Here is a 12,583-nt window from a genome sequence, read left to right as displayed (position 1 = left end):
TTTAAATCTCTAATCATTCATAAAACATGCTAAATAAGATCAAATGGATGAAACACTGTCATCATTATGGAAAAAGCTGGGTTAAAATAATTAAAATTCTGTCTCATAACTATACTTTTACAGTTATAACTATTTAAAATTCACCAAAAAAAGTATTAAAATATACATTAAGTTTTTGATTACCAAAATTCTCTGCACAAGCCATATTTATACTGAAGAACAGAAAAGTTTCAAGGTAACATTTCTGAGTTGGGAGCAGCACTCCCTGAAAAGCATTTACCTCCATCACTTCTTGTTTTTCATCTGCTGCAAAAATATTAGGTACTTCTCCAGTATTGAGCACACTGTCGATATCCTCTAGAAAAGCTTCCTCTTTAATCTGAGTGTCCGTGATTAGAAAGACTGTCTTCTGGCCCTTCATGCCCACGTTCCTTAAAAGGGCCTTAAAATAAAAATGTACTTAGAATCAGAATCTGGTGGAAATCGTGTTTTTTTTTTGCTTTCCTTCCCCTTTCCTTTCTTTTGATAACAACATCCCACCCTTTCTGGTGGTGTCAATCTCCTCACAAGAACATGCCTCTTGCAAAGGATCTTCTTCATCCCTCTCCAGAAGAGAAGAGGAAACACAAGAAGAAGCACCTGGTGCAGAGCCCCAGTTCCTATTTCATGAATGCAAAATGCCCAGGTTGCTATAAGATCACCACCATCTTTAGCCATGCACAACAGTAGTTTTGTGTGTTGGCTGCTCTACTGTCCTCTGCCACCATACAGGAGGAAAAGCAAGACTTACAAAAGGATGCTCTTTCAAACAGAAGCAGCACTGAAAGTACCCTGTATCAAGATGAATGGAAAACCATCCCAAAAAACATGTTTTGGATGAAAAAAAAAAATCTCAATTTTTAATACCTCTCCCATTGGGGCTTCCCTTGTGGCTCAGCTGGTAAAGAATCCACCCGCAATGCAGGAGACCTGGGTTTGATCCCTGGGTTGGGAAGATCCCCTGAGGAAGGGAACAGCTACCCACTTCAGTATTCTGGCCTGGAGAATACCATGGACTATAGTTCATGGGGTCACAAAGATTCAGACATGACTAAGCAACTTTCACTTTCACTTCTCCCATTCTGGTGGCACTGTCGATCTGGGCCTCCATTTTACCCATCCCTCCAGTGGAAGACTCCATCTGGCCAGTTTTCCAAGCCCCAAGGCACAGTCATTGATTCAGAGGTGGGCTTATGATTTAAGAGGGCCCATTCACAGTCTCACTTCAGGAACTAAGATGGATTTGAAAAGAGAAAGAATCTGTTCATCTAAGAATGGAGATATAAAAGCCAGTTCTCCACACTCACTTTTAAGATGTAGACTTATTTAGTACATGAAAGTCAGAAAAAGTTTAAAAAGTCCAGCAAAGTCTCTCTTGTTTTTTTCCACTTTGGGTCATCTCTCTTCCAGGGCCAGCAGAACCACAGGCACGTGTGTATGAAGCCCCAGCTATGCCCTCCATTATTCTATTGGTTACTGGAAGAGCAGCGCAGCTCTAAAGAAACTATTAAGATTTGACAGCTTTGATGACATCGTCATCACCACTGAGGTTTATATCTAACAGTCTACTGAAAAAACACATTTGTCTGAAATAAGGCCTTTCTGAACTAGAATAAAGATAGAATCAGCAGCAGCATGGTAAGAACGCAGTGGATAAGACTTAAGTTATAAATCCCACTCTGCTGTGCATACCTGTTCTCAACTTCAGTTTCCCTATCAGTAAAACACAGAGACAACCATACCCGCTACACTGAACTGTCATACTTGTAGAAAGAAAGCACATATGTAAAGCACTTCAAACAGTGCTCAGCACATGCAGTAACTGCCTAGGGATAGTATTATTATCACCATTGCATTCAGCACACAGCTAGCTATACAGGTTGGCTCTCTCTTTACAGATAAAAGAATGCACAGATGTTATTTTAGACACTAGATTTCCTCATGATTTTACCTTCAGGTCCTCTCTCCACTCATTCATACCATAACTCTTTGAAATTTCTGGTTGGAAAATCTGCATTTTTGCCATAGATGTAGCCAGACGAGTTAAAGATTGACGACCACTTCCTCCAAGTCCGACAAGCAAAGCATTTCCTCCAGACTGCTTCAGAATCCGACATATTCGTGATAAATGTTCCAATACATACCTATGATATATAGATATTATTATACTTCAAAATACGAATGTAAATGTTTATTTACCCATAACTATTGCTTTACTTTCCTAGAAGGATGGACTTTGCTGTCCCATATGTTACTATCTCAATTTTAAAGAGGTAATCATGAATAAGTGTGATATTTCAAACGCAGTTACAATTCGACCATTTGATGTAAAGGAAAACTATTTGAAGTACAAATTCAGGAAATGTAATATATGTAAGCTACAAAAATAAAATGAAATTGTTAACTATTTGTACTGGAGCATATTATTTTCATCTAAAAGATTTCTTCAGAAATTCCCTGGTGGTTCACTAGTTAGGACTCTGGACTTTCACTGCCAAGGGCCAGGGTTCAATCCCTGGTCAGAGAGCTAAGATATCACAAGCATGGTAAAAGAAAAAGAAAAAGTGTATTCAACATTTTAATACCAGGATTTCTATGTGAGAACTAGAAAGTCAGTTATATACAAAATAATACATTCAGGAAAGGTATCTACGCTAGTAATTAGGGAAATTAAAACTAAAGACACAGTGTGATACTGACAAAACTAACCAAATCTGGCAATCCTGTGTTGGCAAGGGTGAGAAACAATGGGAGTTCTTAAAAACAATGATCATTTCTGAAGATACTTTGGCAAAACTTAGTAAAGTAGAAGATGATAACATATCAGATCATATCAGATCAGTCGCTCAGTCGTGTCCAACTCTTTGCGACCCCATGAATAGCAGCACGCCAGGCCTCCCTGTCCATCACCAATTCCCGGAGTTCACTCAGACCACGTCCATCGAGTCAGTGATGCCATCCAGCCATCTCATCCTCTGTCGTCCCCTTCTCCTCCTGCCCCAATCCCTCCCAGCATCAGAGTCTTTTCCAATGAGTCAACTCTTCACATGAGGTGCCCAAAGTACTGGACTTTCAGCTTTAGCATCATTCCTTCCAAAGAAATCCCAGGGCTGATCTCCTTCAGTCTGGACTGGTTGGATCTCCTTGCAGTCCAAGGGACTCTCAAGGGTCTTCTCCAACACCACAGTTCAAAAGCATCAATTCTTCGGTGCTCAGCCTTCTTCACAGTCCAACTCTCACATCCATGCATGACCACAGGAAAAATCGTAGCCTTGACTAGACGGACCTTTGTTGGCAAAGTAATGTCTCTGCTTTTCAATATGCTATCTAGGTTGGTCATAACTTTCCTTCCAAGGAGTAAGTGTCTTTTAATTTCATGGCTGCAGTCACCATCTGTAGTGATTTTGGAGCCCAGAAAAATAAAGTCTGACACTGTTTCCACTGTTTCCCCATCTATTTCCCATAAAGTGATGGGACCGGATGCCATGATCTTCGTTTTCTGAATGTTGAGCTTTAAGCCAACTTTTTCACTCTCCTCTTTCACTTTTATCAACAGGCTTTTGAGTTCCTCTTCACTTTCTGCCATAAGGGTGGTGTCATCTGCATATCTGAGGTTATTGATATTTCTCCCGGCAATCTTGATTCCAGCTTGTGTTTCTTCCAGTCCAGCGTTTCTCATGATGTACTCTGCATATAAGTGAAATAAACAGGGTGACGATATACAGCCTTGATGAACTCCTTGTCCTATTTGGAACCAGTCTGTTGTTCCATGTCCAGTTCTAACTGTTGCTTCCTGACCTGCATACAAATTTCTCAAGAGGCAGATCAGATGGTCTGGTATTCCCATCTGTTTCAGAATTTTCCACAGTTTATTGGGATCCACACAGTCAAAGGCTTTGGCATAGTCAATAAAGCAGAAATAGATGCTCTTCTGGAACTCTCTTGCTTTTTCCATGATCCATCGGATGTTGCAATTTGATCTCTGGTTCCTCTGCCTTTTCTAAAACCAGCTTGAACATCAGGAAGTTCACGGTTCACATATTGCTGAAGCCTGGCTTGGAGAATTTTGAGCATTACTTTACTAGCGTGTGAGATGAGTGCAATTGTACGGTAGTTTGAGCATTCTTTGGCATTGCCTTTCTTTGGGATTGGAATGAAAACTGACCTTTTCCAGTCCTGTGGCCACTGCTGAGTTTTCCAAATTTAATAATTCCACTTCTAAGAATATAGCCTAGAGAAATCCTTACACATGTAACCAAGGAGACATGAATATTCAAACCTTTTTCATAATTACAAAAACTAGAAATTACCTAGTTTACAGTACTTAGTATCTGAAACAGAAGTCTATCTTAGAAGAATGATTCCACTGTGTTAAAATTATACATTGGAATGCAATACAGTAGTAAAACTTTGTTTTTTGTGAATTTCATGGTCTGGAATAAACCAACTTGCAAAGGAATATGCACAGTATGATACCACTTATATGATTTTTAAACATGCAAAATAAGACTGCCTGTATGTTTAGGAACATACACGTGGGCATGCTCAGTCACTAACTGTCCTACTCTTTGTGACTCCATGGGCTGTAGCCCACCAGGCTCCTCTGTCCATGGGATTCCCCAGCAAGAATACTGGAGAGGGTTGCCATTTCCTCCTCCAGGGGACCTTCTCAACCCAGGGATTGAACTTGTGCTTCCTGCATTAGTAGGTGGATTCTTTACCACTGAGCAACCTGGGAAGCACTTAGGAACACACACATGTAGTAAAAATCTAAAGAAACACATGAGTTTCTTTTTACCCCTGCAAGGAACAATGGGAACGCAGTGAGGGAGGGTTGGCTACTCAAGAGATTTCAAATAAATTGCTAGAGATTTCAAATAAATTAATTTAAATAAATATTCAAATAAATTCAAATTTAAAAAATCTTTTTTTACATTCTAAACATTTCACAATAAAATTTTACAAATAGTAATTTTAAGCATCACCACCAAATACAGGTACCTAAAAATGACAAGATTCATTCTTGTTTTGTGAGTTTGATTATACTCATCTAAACATTGGTCCACAACGTCACTAAAATGATGAATATTTGGAATTTCAATATAAACTCTGTCATCTCCTTCAAGGTCAGGATTCAAATAATCACCAAACATGAGATTTCTTAGCTCCTCTTCAGATATCTATAAAATGGAAATCAACGAATTACAAAAGTTAAAATTTTTTCTAAAATAAACAATTCTTTTAAACATCCAGGTAATAACTAATATAGTTGTATAATTAACACCTGAAACTACATTATATCCTGAGGAAATGAAAAGAGCTTTTTTCTGTCATAGAAGTTTCCCCCTTCCCCCCCCACCCCACTGGAAGCTGGAAAAGTCATTCTAAGTACCCACTTAGTGAGTAGTTACTAAGGGATAGTCACCATGCTAAGCACCTTATATCTACTATTATCATTCAATCCCTAACATATAACTTCTATGTTATGTATATATAACTATTCTGAAACCAAATCTTCTCAAGCTAAATATCGATATATAAGGAAAGTTAAAAAGAATATGATCATGAAGGAGTAATAGCATTTTTTTAAAGATAAGTTGACTGTAATAATTCCTGCTATTAGACTGTTTTGACTTGCTTTTAAACACTAAGTATACTCACTGGTGCATTCCCCTTCCTCAAATGTGAAAAGATACTATCAAATGATTCTTTAAAATGGTCCTTTACAACATTTTTGGTTAAAGTGAACAGCCAGAATCGGTCACTGTCGTTAATGAGGCGATCATAAAACACTCGGAGAACCTCATGCACAAACAGACGGATCATCGTGTGCTTGCCCTCCACAGCATCTCTTTCAATCAGCAAACAGCCCTGGATGACACGTGAAAAATCTCGCAAGTTGAAAGTGTAATGAGATTTTGTGGGAGTGGGCAAAAGATTTTCCATGGACTGTTTATATATCTGAATACGAAAAAAGCAACAAAGCAAAAAGTCAAATGCTTATAATCAGCAAAAACAACACTGTACTATAAAGTCAACAACAATATAATATGCTGTAACGAAGAGTATGTTACATAAAATATTTTATTCATCCTATCAGATTATATTGGCTTGGAAAATTGTATAGTTCTGAGTCTAGCATGGCATATATCTATTTATTTTGCTTTATAGAACTTGACCAGGAATTATTGAGTTGAGGGAACTTAATATCATCTGATTCCATCCATGCCCAAAAAGTGACAATGCTTTTATTTCCCAGTAATTATAATTGTTCCACTTAAAGGTGAATGACCTGGGATTAAACAGTGAACAAAAACTTCAATAGAAAGTGAAATCAGACAATGTATTCTGAAGCATTTGAAATGAAGAAGATGATGAAACAATTTTCTTCGACTACCACTGACTTCAAATCAACATATTCTCTCCCTTCCCTTCTCTCTCTTGTTTCTCTCTCCCTTCTCTTCCTTCTATCTTAATTGGCTATAATATCAAAATGAAGTATTTATTTTTACTACATGCTGAATTCATTAAGCTTATGCTCTTGAAGAAAGACAAATTAAACCTTTGATAATATAGAAAAAGATCCAAATAAAATTATTTTTTAATTTATAAATTTATTTAATTTATGTATTTTCTAATTTATCTCCTGCCCCTAATCTCCACACATGGTAGGTATTATCAAGTGTATCAAAGACAGAAAAAAAAAACAAACCCAGAGTATCCTTTCTGTATTCTATTCTGCCTAACCAACTCCGTTCTCTTTCCAGGATATATAAATACATAATAAAAATATCATATTTTATAAATAGAAATACAAATATATTTTACAAAGAGAAGCACTTTTCTGTATTAGAATAAGTATAGTAATTACAACAGACTATCTCTTTGTTATTTTAGTTTCTCTATTTTAACAACACACCATTCCACCAGAACAGGGGCAGAAGAACTTTAGAAAGACCCAATGCTTTTGGAACTGATGGAATGATTCTCAGGGGCTTTTTGCTTCTGGTTGCAGTGATCTCAACCTCCAGAAAGCCTAGTTCAATGAGATTATCACTAAATGACCTTAAATACATTTTATCCCCCTTTTACCATTGGCTATGAGGCTGGCTCTGGTCTCTGAGCAGAGGTAGGTAACACACATTGAGTAAGTTAAGCGCTAGTCTTTGGCCATAGGACAGTCTTGTTTTCTAGTCCCACCCTTGTGTCCCACCTTTTTTTTTTTTCACTTCCACAGCTAAGTTATGCAGTCTGGCAAAAATAAGGGATTCATAAGCTGCTTAAGTTTCTTTTTTTTTTTTTTACATAAACATGAAGAAAGAGAGAGAGAGAAGCAAAATTTAATAAATACTAGAGTAGGAACCCAACAATTAAGGCAACACCTACAATGTGGCAGATACTGGTTCTGGATGATTTCCTTGTAACAACCTTTGTGAAATAGACATTAGCTCCCATTTTAGTGATTAAAAAACTATGGTTAAGTTGCTTGCACAAGGCTAGATAGCTAACAAATAGCAGTCAAGACTCAAAACCAGCTAGATTCCCCAATTTCAAAGCCTACAATCTTACTGTTTTCAAACCTTCCTCACAGCTTCTCTGACAGTGAAGACAAAAAGTAGATGGCTAGGGGGGAAAAGAAGAAAAAAATACAAAAACCGAAGGATCAAATGCAGATATATGTAATATTAAAGACTTTGTTCTGCATTCTTTGCTCACCTCCATAGTCCCACTGACAATCTGGTTCCCAACTAAAAAGTATTCAGGAGGAAAGTCATGAGTCCTAAGGTAGAATGCTACAATTGATGAGAAGATTCGGACCATAGTTTCATCACTGAAAGTATTAATGGTGCAGATGTTGAAATGCCGAATAAAACGGGGAGTAACTGGATTTCTTCCACCACCTGGAGGGCCCATGGCAGCAATCAGCTGTATGTCAACCAATGCGATTTTACTTGTGTCCTTCAGGTCATACCTTGAAAGCACATAAAAATCCCAAAACAGTCAGTAATAAAGCCAACAAGATGGACTGAAAAGTAGAGTTCCTTTGAAACTTTATCTGATTTTAGCTTTTCTAAAAGGAAGAAGATTAGATATTACTTGGAGTAAAAGAGAAGTTTGTTTTTAAGGATTCATATAATTTTTACTTCTTTTTTTTATTGAGGTATAATTGACATAACATTAGTTTCCGTGTACTACATAATGATCTGATACTTGCATATATTGCAAGATGTTCACCACAATAAGTTCAGTTAACATCTGTCACCAGATACAGCTACAAATTTTTTTTTTTCTTGTGATAACTTTCAGGATTCATCCTCTGAGCCATTTTCAAATATGTGATACAGTTTTATTAAACTACAGTCAACATGATGTACATTGCAGCCCCCTGACTTACTTCACCCCCTTTACCTATTTCGTTCCGCCCCACCTCAGGCAACCAATAATCTGTGGAGAAAACTTGTTTTAAAGCAGCACTCTGCTTTTCCTTTCACTGACACTGATAACGCTGTCCAGATTCTGGGTGTCCAGAATGTCCCTTCCTCTTGTTCTTGCCTTTCTTTTTTCCAATTCTTCTTTCCATTTAACTCTCTGCTTTGTGTCTTACACTCCAAATCCAGAAGTATGGATGAGAGATCAATCTTGGTTATAGGTAAGATGACTATATGTCCCACTTTGTCTTAGAAAATTCTGGTTTGTGCCTGTCTTGTAGTAACTATTAACAGCTTCCCTTTTCTCTCAGAAATGTCCTTATTTAGACAATAAGCTACTTACTTACTCTACTTACAGCTAAGTTCTGATTCCTTTTTCTCATCTCAAATCTTATCTTCAGAGCACAGAAGGATATATAAAGAGAACCTATACATTCTTGTTACATAAAAAGATACCCATTAGGGAATATAAAAAAGGGTATGAAAATGACTCAGTTTAGTTGGAACTGCTCAGAATGAAATGGTGCCTATTTCAAATAAATTATAAAGTCCTTTAACACTGAGGTTCTTGCAACAAAGGGGGGTGATGGTGAGAGAAATCTATACAGCCAGTCTTTAGTCTAAAAGCACCATGCTGCTGCTGCTAAGTCGCTTCAGTCGTGTCCGACTCTGTGCAACCCCGCAGACGGCAGCCCACCAGGATCCTGTCCCTGGGATTCTCCAGGCAAGAACACTGGAGTGGGGTGCCATTTCCTTCTTCAATGCAAGAAAGTGAAAAGTGAAAGTGAAGTCACTCAGTTGTCTCTGACTCTTAGCGACCCCATGGACTGCAGCCTACCAGGCTCCTCCGTCCACGGGATTTTCCAGGCAAGAGTACTGGAGTGGGGTGCCACTGCCTTCTCCAAAAAGCACCATAGAAAGTATGAAAATATGACCTGGTTTTTGGCAACTCTAATAACTGTCAATAAGGGACTGGTTAAATAAATTATATAAGATTCACAAAACTAAATAGTATCAAAAGCCAATAAAATAAATGAGATAGACAAATAATATGGATGCTTATGTGTGTGTGTTAGTCGTTCAGTCGTGTCTGACTCTTTGTGACCCCATAAAGCATAGGCCCGGAGAAGGCAATGGCACCCCACTCCAGTACTCTTGCCTGGAAAATCCGATGGATGGAGGAGCCTGGTGGGCTGCAATCCATGGGGTCACTAAGAGTCGGACACAACTGAGCGACTTCACTTTCACTTTTCACTTTGATGCATTGGAGAAGGAAATGGCAACCCACTCCAGTGTTCTTGCCTGGAGAATCCCAGGGACGGCGCAGCCTGGTGGGCTGCCGTCTATGGGGTCGCACAGAGTCGGACACGACTGAAGCAACTTAGCAGCAGTAGCAGCAGCAAAGCATAGGCCGCCAGGCTCCTCTGTCCATGGAATTCTCCAGGCAAGAATGCTGGAGTGGGTTGCCATTTCCTTCTCCAGGGGATCTTCCCAACCCAGGGATTTAACCCGGGTCTCCTGCATTGTAGGCAGATGCTTTACCATCTGAGCTACTAGGGAAGCCCAATAATATGGATAGGTGAATGAAACATATAAATAATATAGTTAAATATATTAAATGCAAATAAGTTATAAAACATTATGTGCAACATGGGTCTTTTTTAAAATAAAAATATATTTATATAGAAAAATAACCTTGGAAGAATAGAGAATACACTATTAACAGTGGTTATCACCTGAAAGCAAGATTTCAGGGCATGCAATAACAAAAAAATATATAATCCCCAAATATCATTTAGTTTTGTAAGTAATCTATCTTTGCCTTGAGATAAAAATCATAGCATATTAGGGATTAGGGAAACATTTTAATAAGAGGAAATGCAGAATTATTAATCCTAACTTAAATATACAATGTCATATGTGTTTGAAACTAATCATATTATTGTAAAATAAGGTGGAAGGAGTGGAAGAGTTATTCATGAAATTGCTGTCAAAACTAAGCCATCTCAAAGATATGGTAGTTTCAAATAATCATAGATAATTAAGGAATTTAAAGTGGTGGAAACATAGGGTGCTGGTTATGGTTACTTAGGTTGGAGACTATCCATAAATTTTCAGTGCTGGGTGATAGTAAAAGATATAATTGGTAAGTTATTTTTAATAACTGAAAGTAGTAGCTTAAAAGGGCAAAAACTAATATATTATTAAATAAATATATTTGTGGATTATTCTTCCATGATATAAGAAAGTATAGGAAGGTATTCCAAAATTTTCCATATAAGAAAATCTGAACAACCATTTTCTCCCATTAAGTAATTTGCAAAAATGTATTATTTTGATGTGAAAAAATAAAAACAGAAAAAGACAACAAGAAGTTACTTCAACACAGCTACTTAAGACTTCAGGTAAATATTTACCAATTCCCACAGTCAAAAAATTGTCGTAATAATTCAATAGGAGGTTGAGCTCCATATTTCTCCAATGCAGGCATATTCATGTCATCTATAAAAATTATACACTTCTTTCCCATAGGTGGTCCAAAAACTCCTTTGCGTCTTTTATCCAGTCTAGCCATAATAATGTTCTAAAACATAAAGAAAGTGTAGTATATTGAAAGCCATACTTAACACCAGAAAAAAATTAACAGTCTAATTATGTAAGGTAATAATGTCAAGCATTACCATGTTATTCATTTAAATTTATTCATTAGGGTTATACGAAACTTCATATTCAACATCATTCAAAGAGCATATATTGAAACCCTTTTATGTGCTCAGAATTGTTATGTACACACCTATTTATATATTTACATGGTACACACACACACACACACAAAACTTTTTCTGCGATAGATACCCCAACATATCTATTAACTTAGCTTTAACTTAATATTTAAAAGCACTAATCTATACTTGTAGTATTTTGAAATTAGAGAATTATATAAGCTTATAACAAAGAAAATGAGCACCACAGGTCAGAAGAGAATGGATAGATATAATTCTAGGAATGGAAGATAAAAATGGTAATTAGAAAAGATCTCATGCAGTACTTCCATCTTGGCACCTCTAGGAGTAAAAGGTAGATCACACAATAAAAAGTCCATGGTTTGAAAGATCTTTCACTGACAGAACTTCGGTAAGCAGCAAATGCCTATAGGGACCATCTGGGAGAGTATTGAAAGAACAAGTAAAAAACCTCTCTCTCTACTTCCGTCCCTCCCTCCCTTTTCTTATACTTCATACTTCTCCAGTTAAGAAATCAACTGTTGCTTCTTGGGCTTGCAGAGAAAAAAAGCTGACAAAGCTCAACAATTCAGTATTAATGCAAAAATGTTCTCTTGAAATTTGTCCTAAAGCCAAAAATAAAATGTTTGAAGTTTTATTTAAATTCATAGAAGATTTACTAAAATATAGTTTTATTATTCACCTTGCTGTACACCTAAAATTAACACAACACCATAAATCAACTATACACCAATAAAAAATTTTAAAACTAGCAAGCTGTTTATACAGAAAAAAAGTTTTAAATGCTAATCAAATAAGTAAAAAAATTTAAAATGATAGATCCATATTTCTAACTTTTTTTAAATTAATTATTTATTTTAATTTAATTTTATTTTTAAACTTTACAATATTGTATTAGTTTTGCCCAACATCGAAATGAATCCGCCACTGGTATACCCATGCTCCCCATCCTGAACCCTTCTCCCTCCTCCCTCCCCATACCCTCCCTCTGGGTCATCCCAGTGCACCAGCCCCAAGCATCCAGTATTTCTAACTTCTAACTAACCTGAACCTGGTTGGCACTGGTCCGTGCAGAGAAATTAACATAAAAAGGAAAGTACAGGTCCTTTTCCAAGTGATTCATCAGCTTATCCTTCACATACACTGATTTTCCTGTACCCGTTGGACCCACAAAAAGTAGTGGCCTTAATGAAACAATGAACATATCATCAGAAGGAGAAAAAGTCAGAATACAGTTCAACTAGAGAAAGCTGGAGTTAGTTGAAAACATAAATAATAATCAAATCATCTTCACCCAAAAACTCACATTTTATCATTGTCATTTCATAAAAGACTGATAAAAGTAACAACTAGCACACATTTCTGCTTACT

The 12,583-nt window shown here is 37.0% G+C and overlaps 1 protein-coding gene and 1 pseudogene across 15 annotated transcripts in view; one reads left to right on the top strand and one right to left on the bottom strand.

Moving 5' to 3' along the window:
• Window positions 1–12,583, bottom strand: part of DNAH12 (dynein axonemal heavy chain 12) — a 191,641-nt gene that overhangs the window by 70,578 nt on the left and 108,480 nt on the right. For 13 of the 15 annotated variants that reach the window (XR_011563135.1, XM_070777134.1, XM_070777136.1 and 10 more), the window contains 7 exons: window positions 12,258–12,396; window positions 10,886–11,052; window positions 7,756–8,011; window positions 5,701–6,000; window positions 5,041–5,219; window positions 1,991–2,183; window positions 281–442 (listed from right to left, as the gene is read on the bottom strand). Coding sequence is in view for 13 of the 15 variants with exons in the window: in XM_070777134.1 (XP_070633235.1) it covers window positions 281–442; window positions 1,991–2,183; window positions 5,041–5,219; window positions 5,701–6,000; window positions 7,756–8,011; window positions 10,886–11,052; window positions 12,258–12,396 (1,396 nt within the window). In the remaining 2 variants the exon portion in view is untranslated. Of the gene's footprint in view, window positions 1–280; window positions 443–1,990; window positions 2,184–5,040; window positions 5,220–5,700; window positions 6,001–7,755; window positions 8,012–10,885; window positions 11,053–12,257; window positions 12,397–12,583 lie in introns of those variants that run through there. The other 2 variants (XM_070777145.1, XR_011563137.1) reach the window with 2 other exon arrangements.
• LOC109575964 (small ribosomal subunit protein eS27-like) lies at window positions 574–824 on the top strand (annotated as a pseudogene).

The sequence above is a fragment of the Bos indicus genome, chromosome 22 (genome assembly GCF_029378745.1).
Source record: "Bos indicus isolate NIAB-ARS_2022 breed Sahiwal x Tharparkar chromosome 22, NIAB-ARS_B.indTharparkar_mat_pri_1.0, whole genome shotgun sequence".
Classification (NCBI taxonomy): Eukaryota; Metazoa; Chordata; class Mammalia; order Artiodactyla; family Bovidae; genus Bos; species Bos indicus.
Note: the sequence above shows the minus strand (reverse complement) of the source record. Positions and strands in the feature narration are given on the sequence as shown.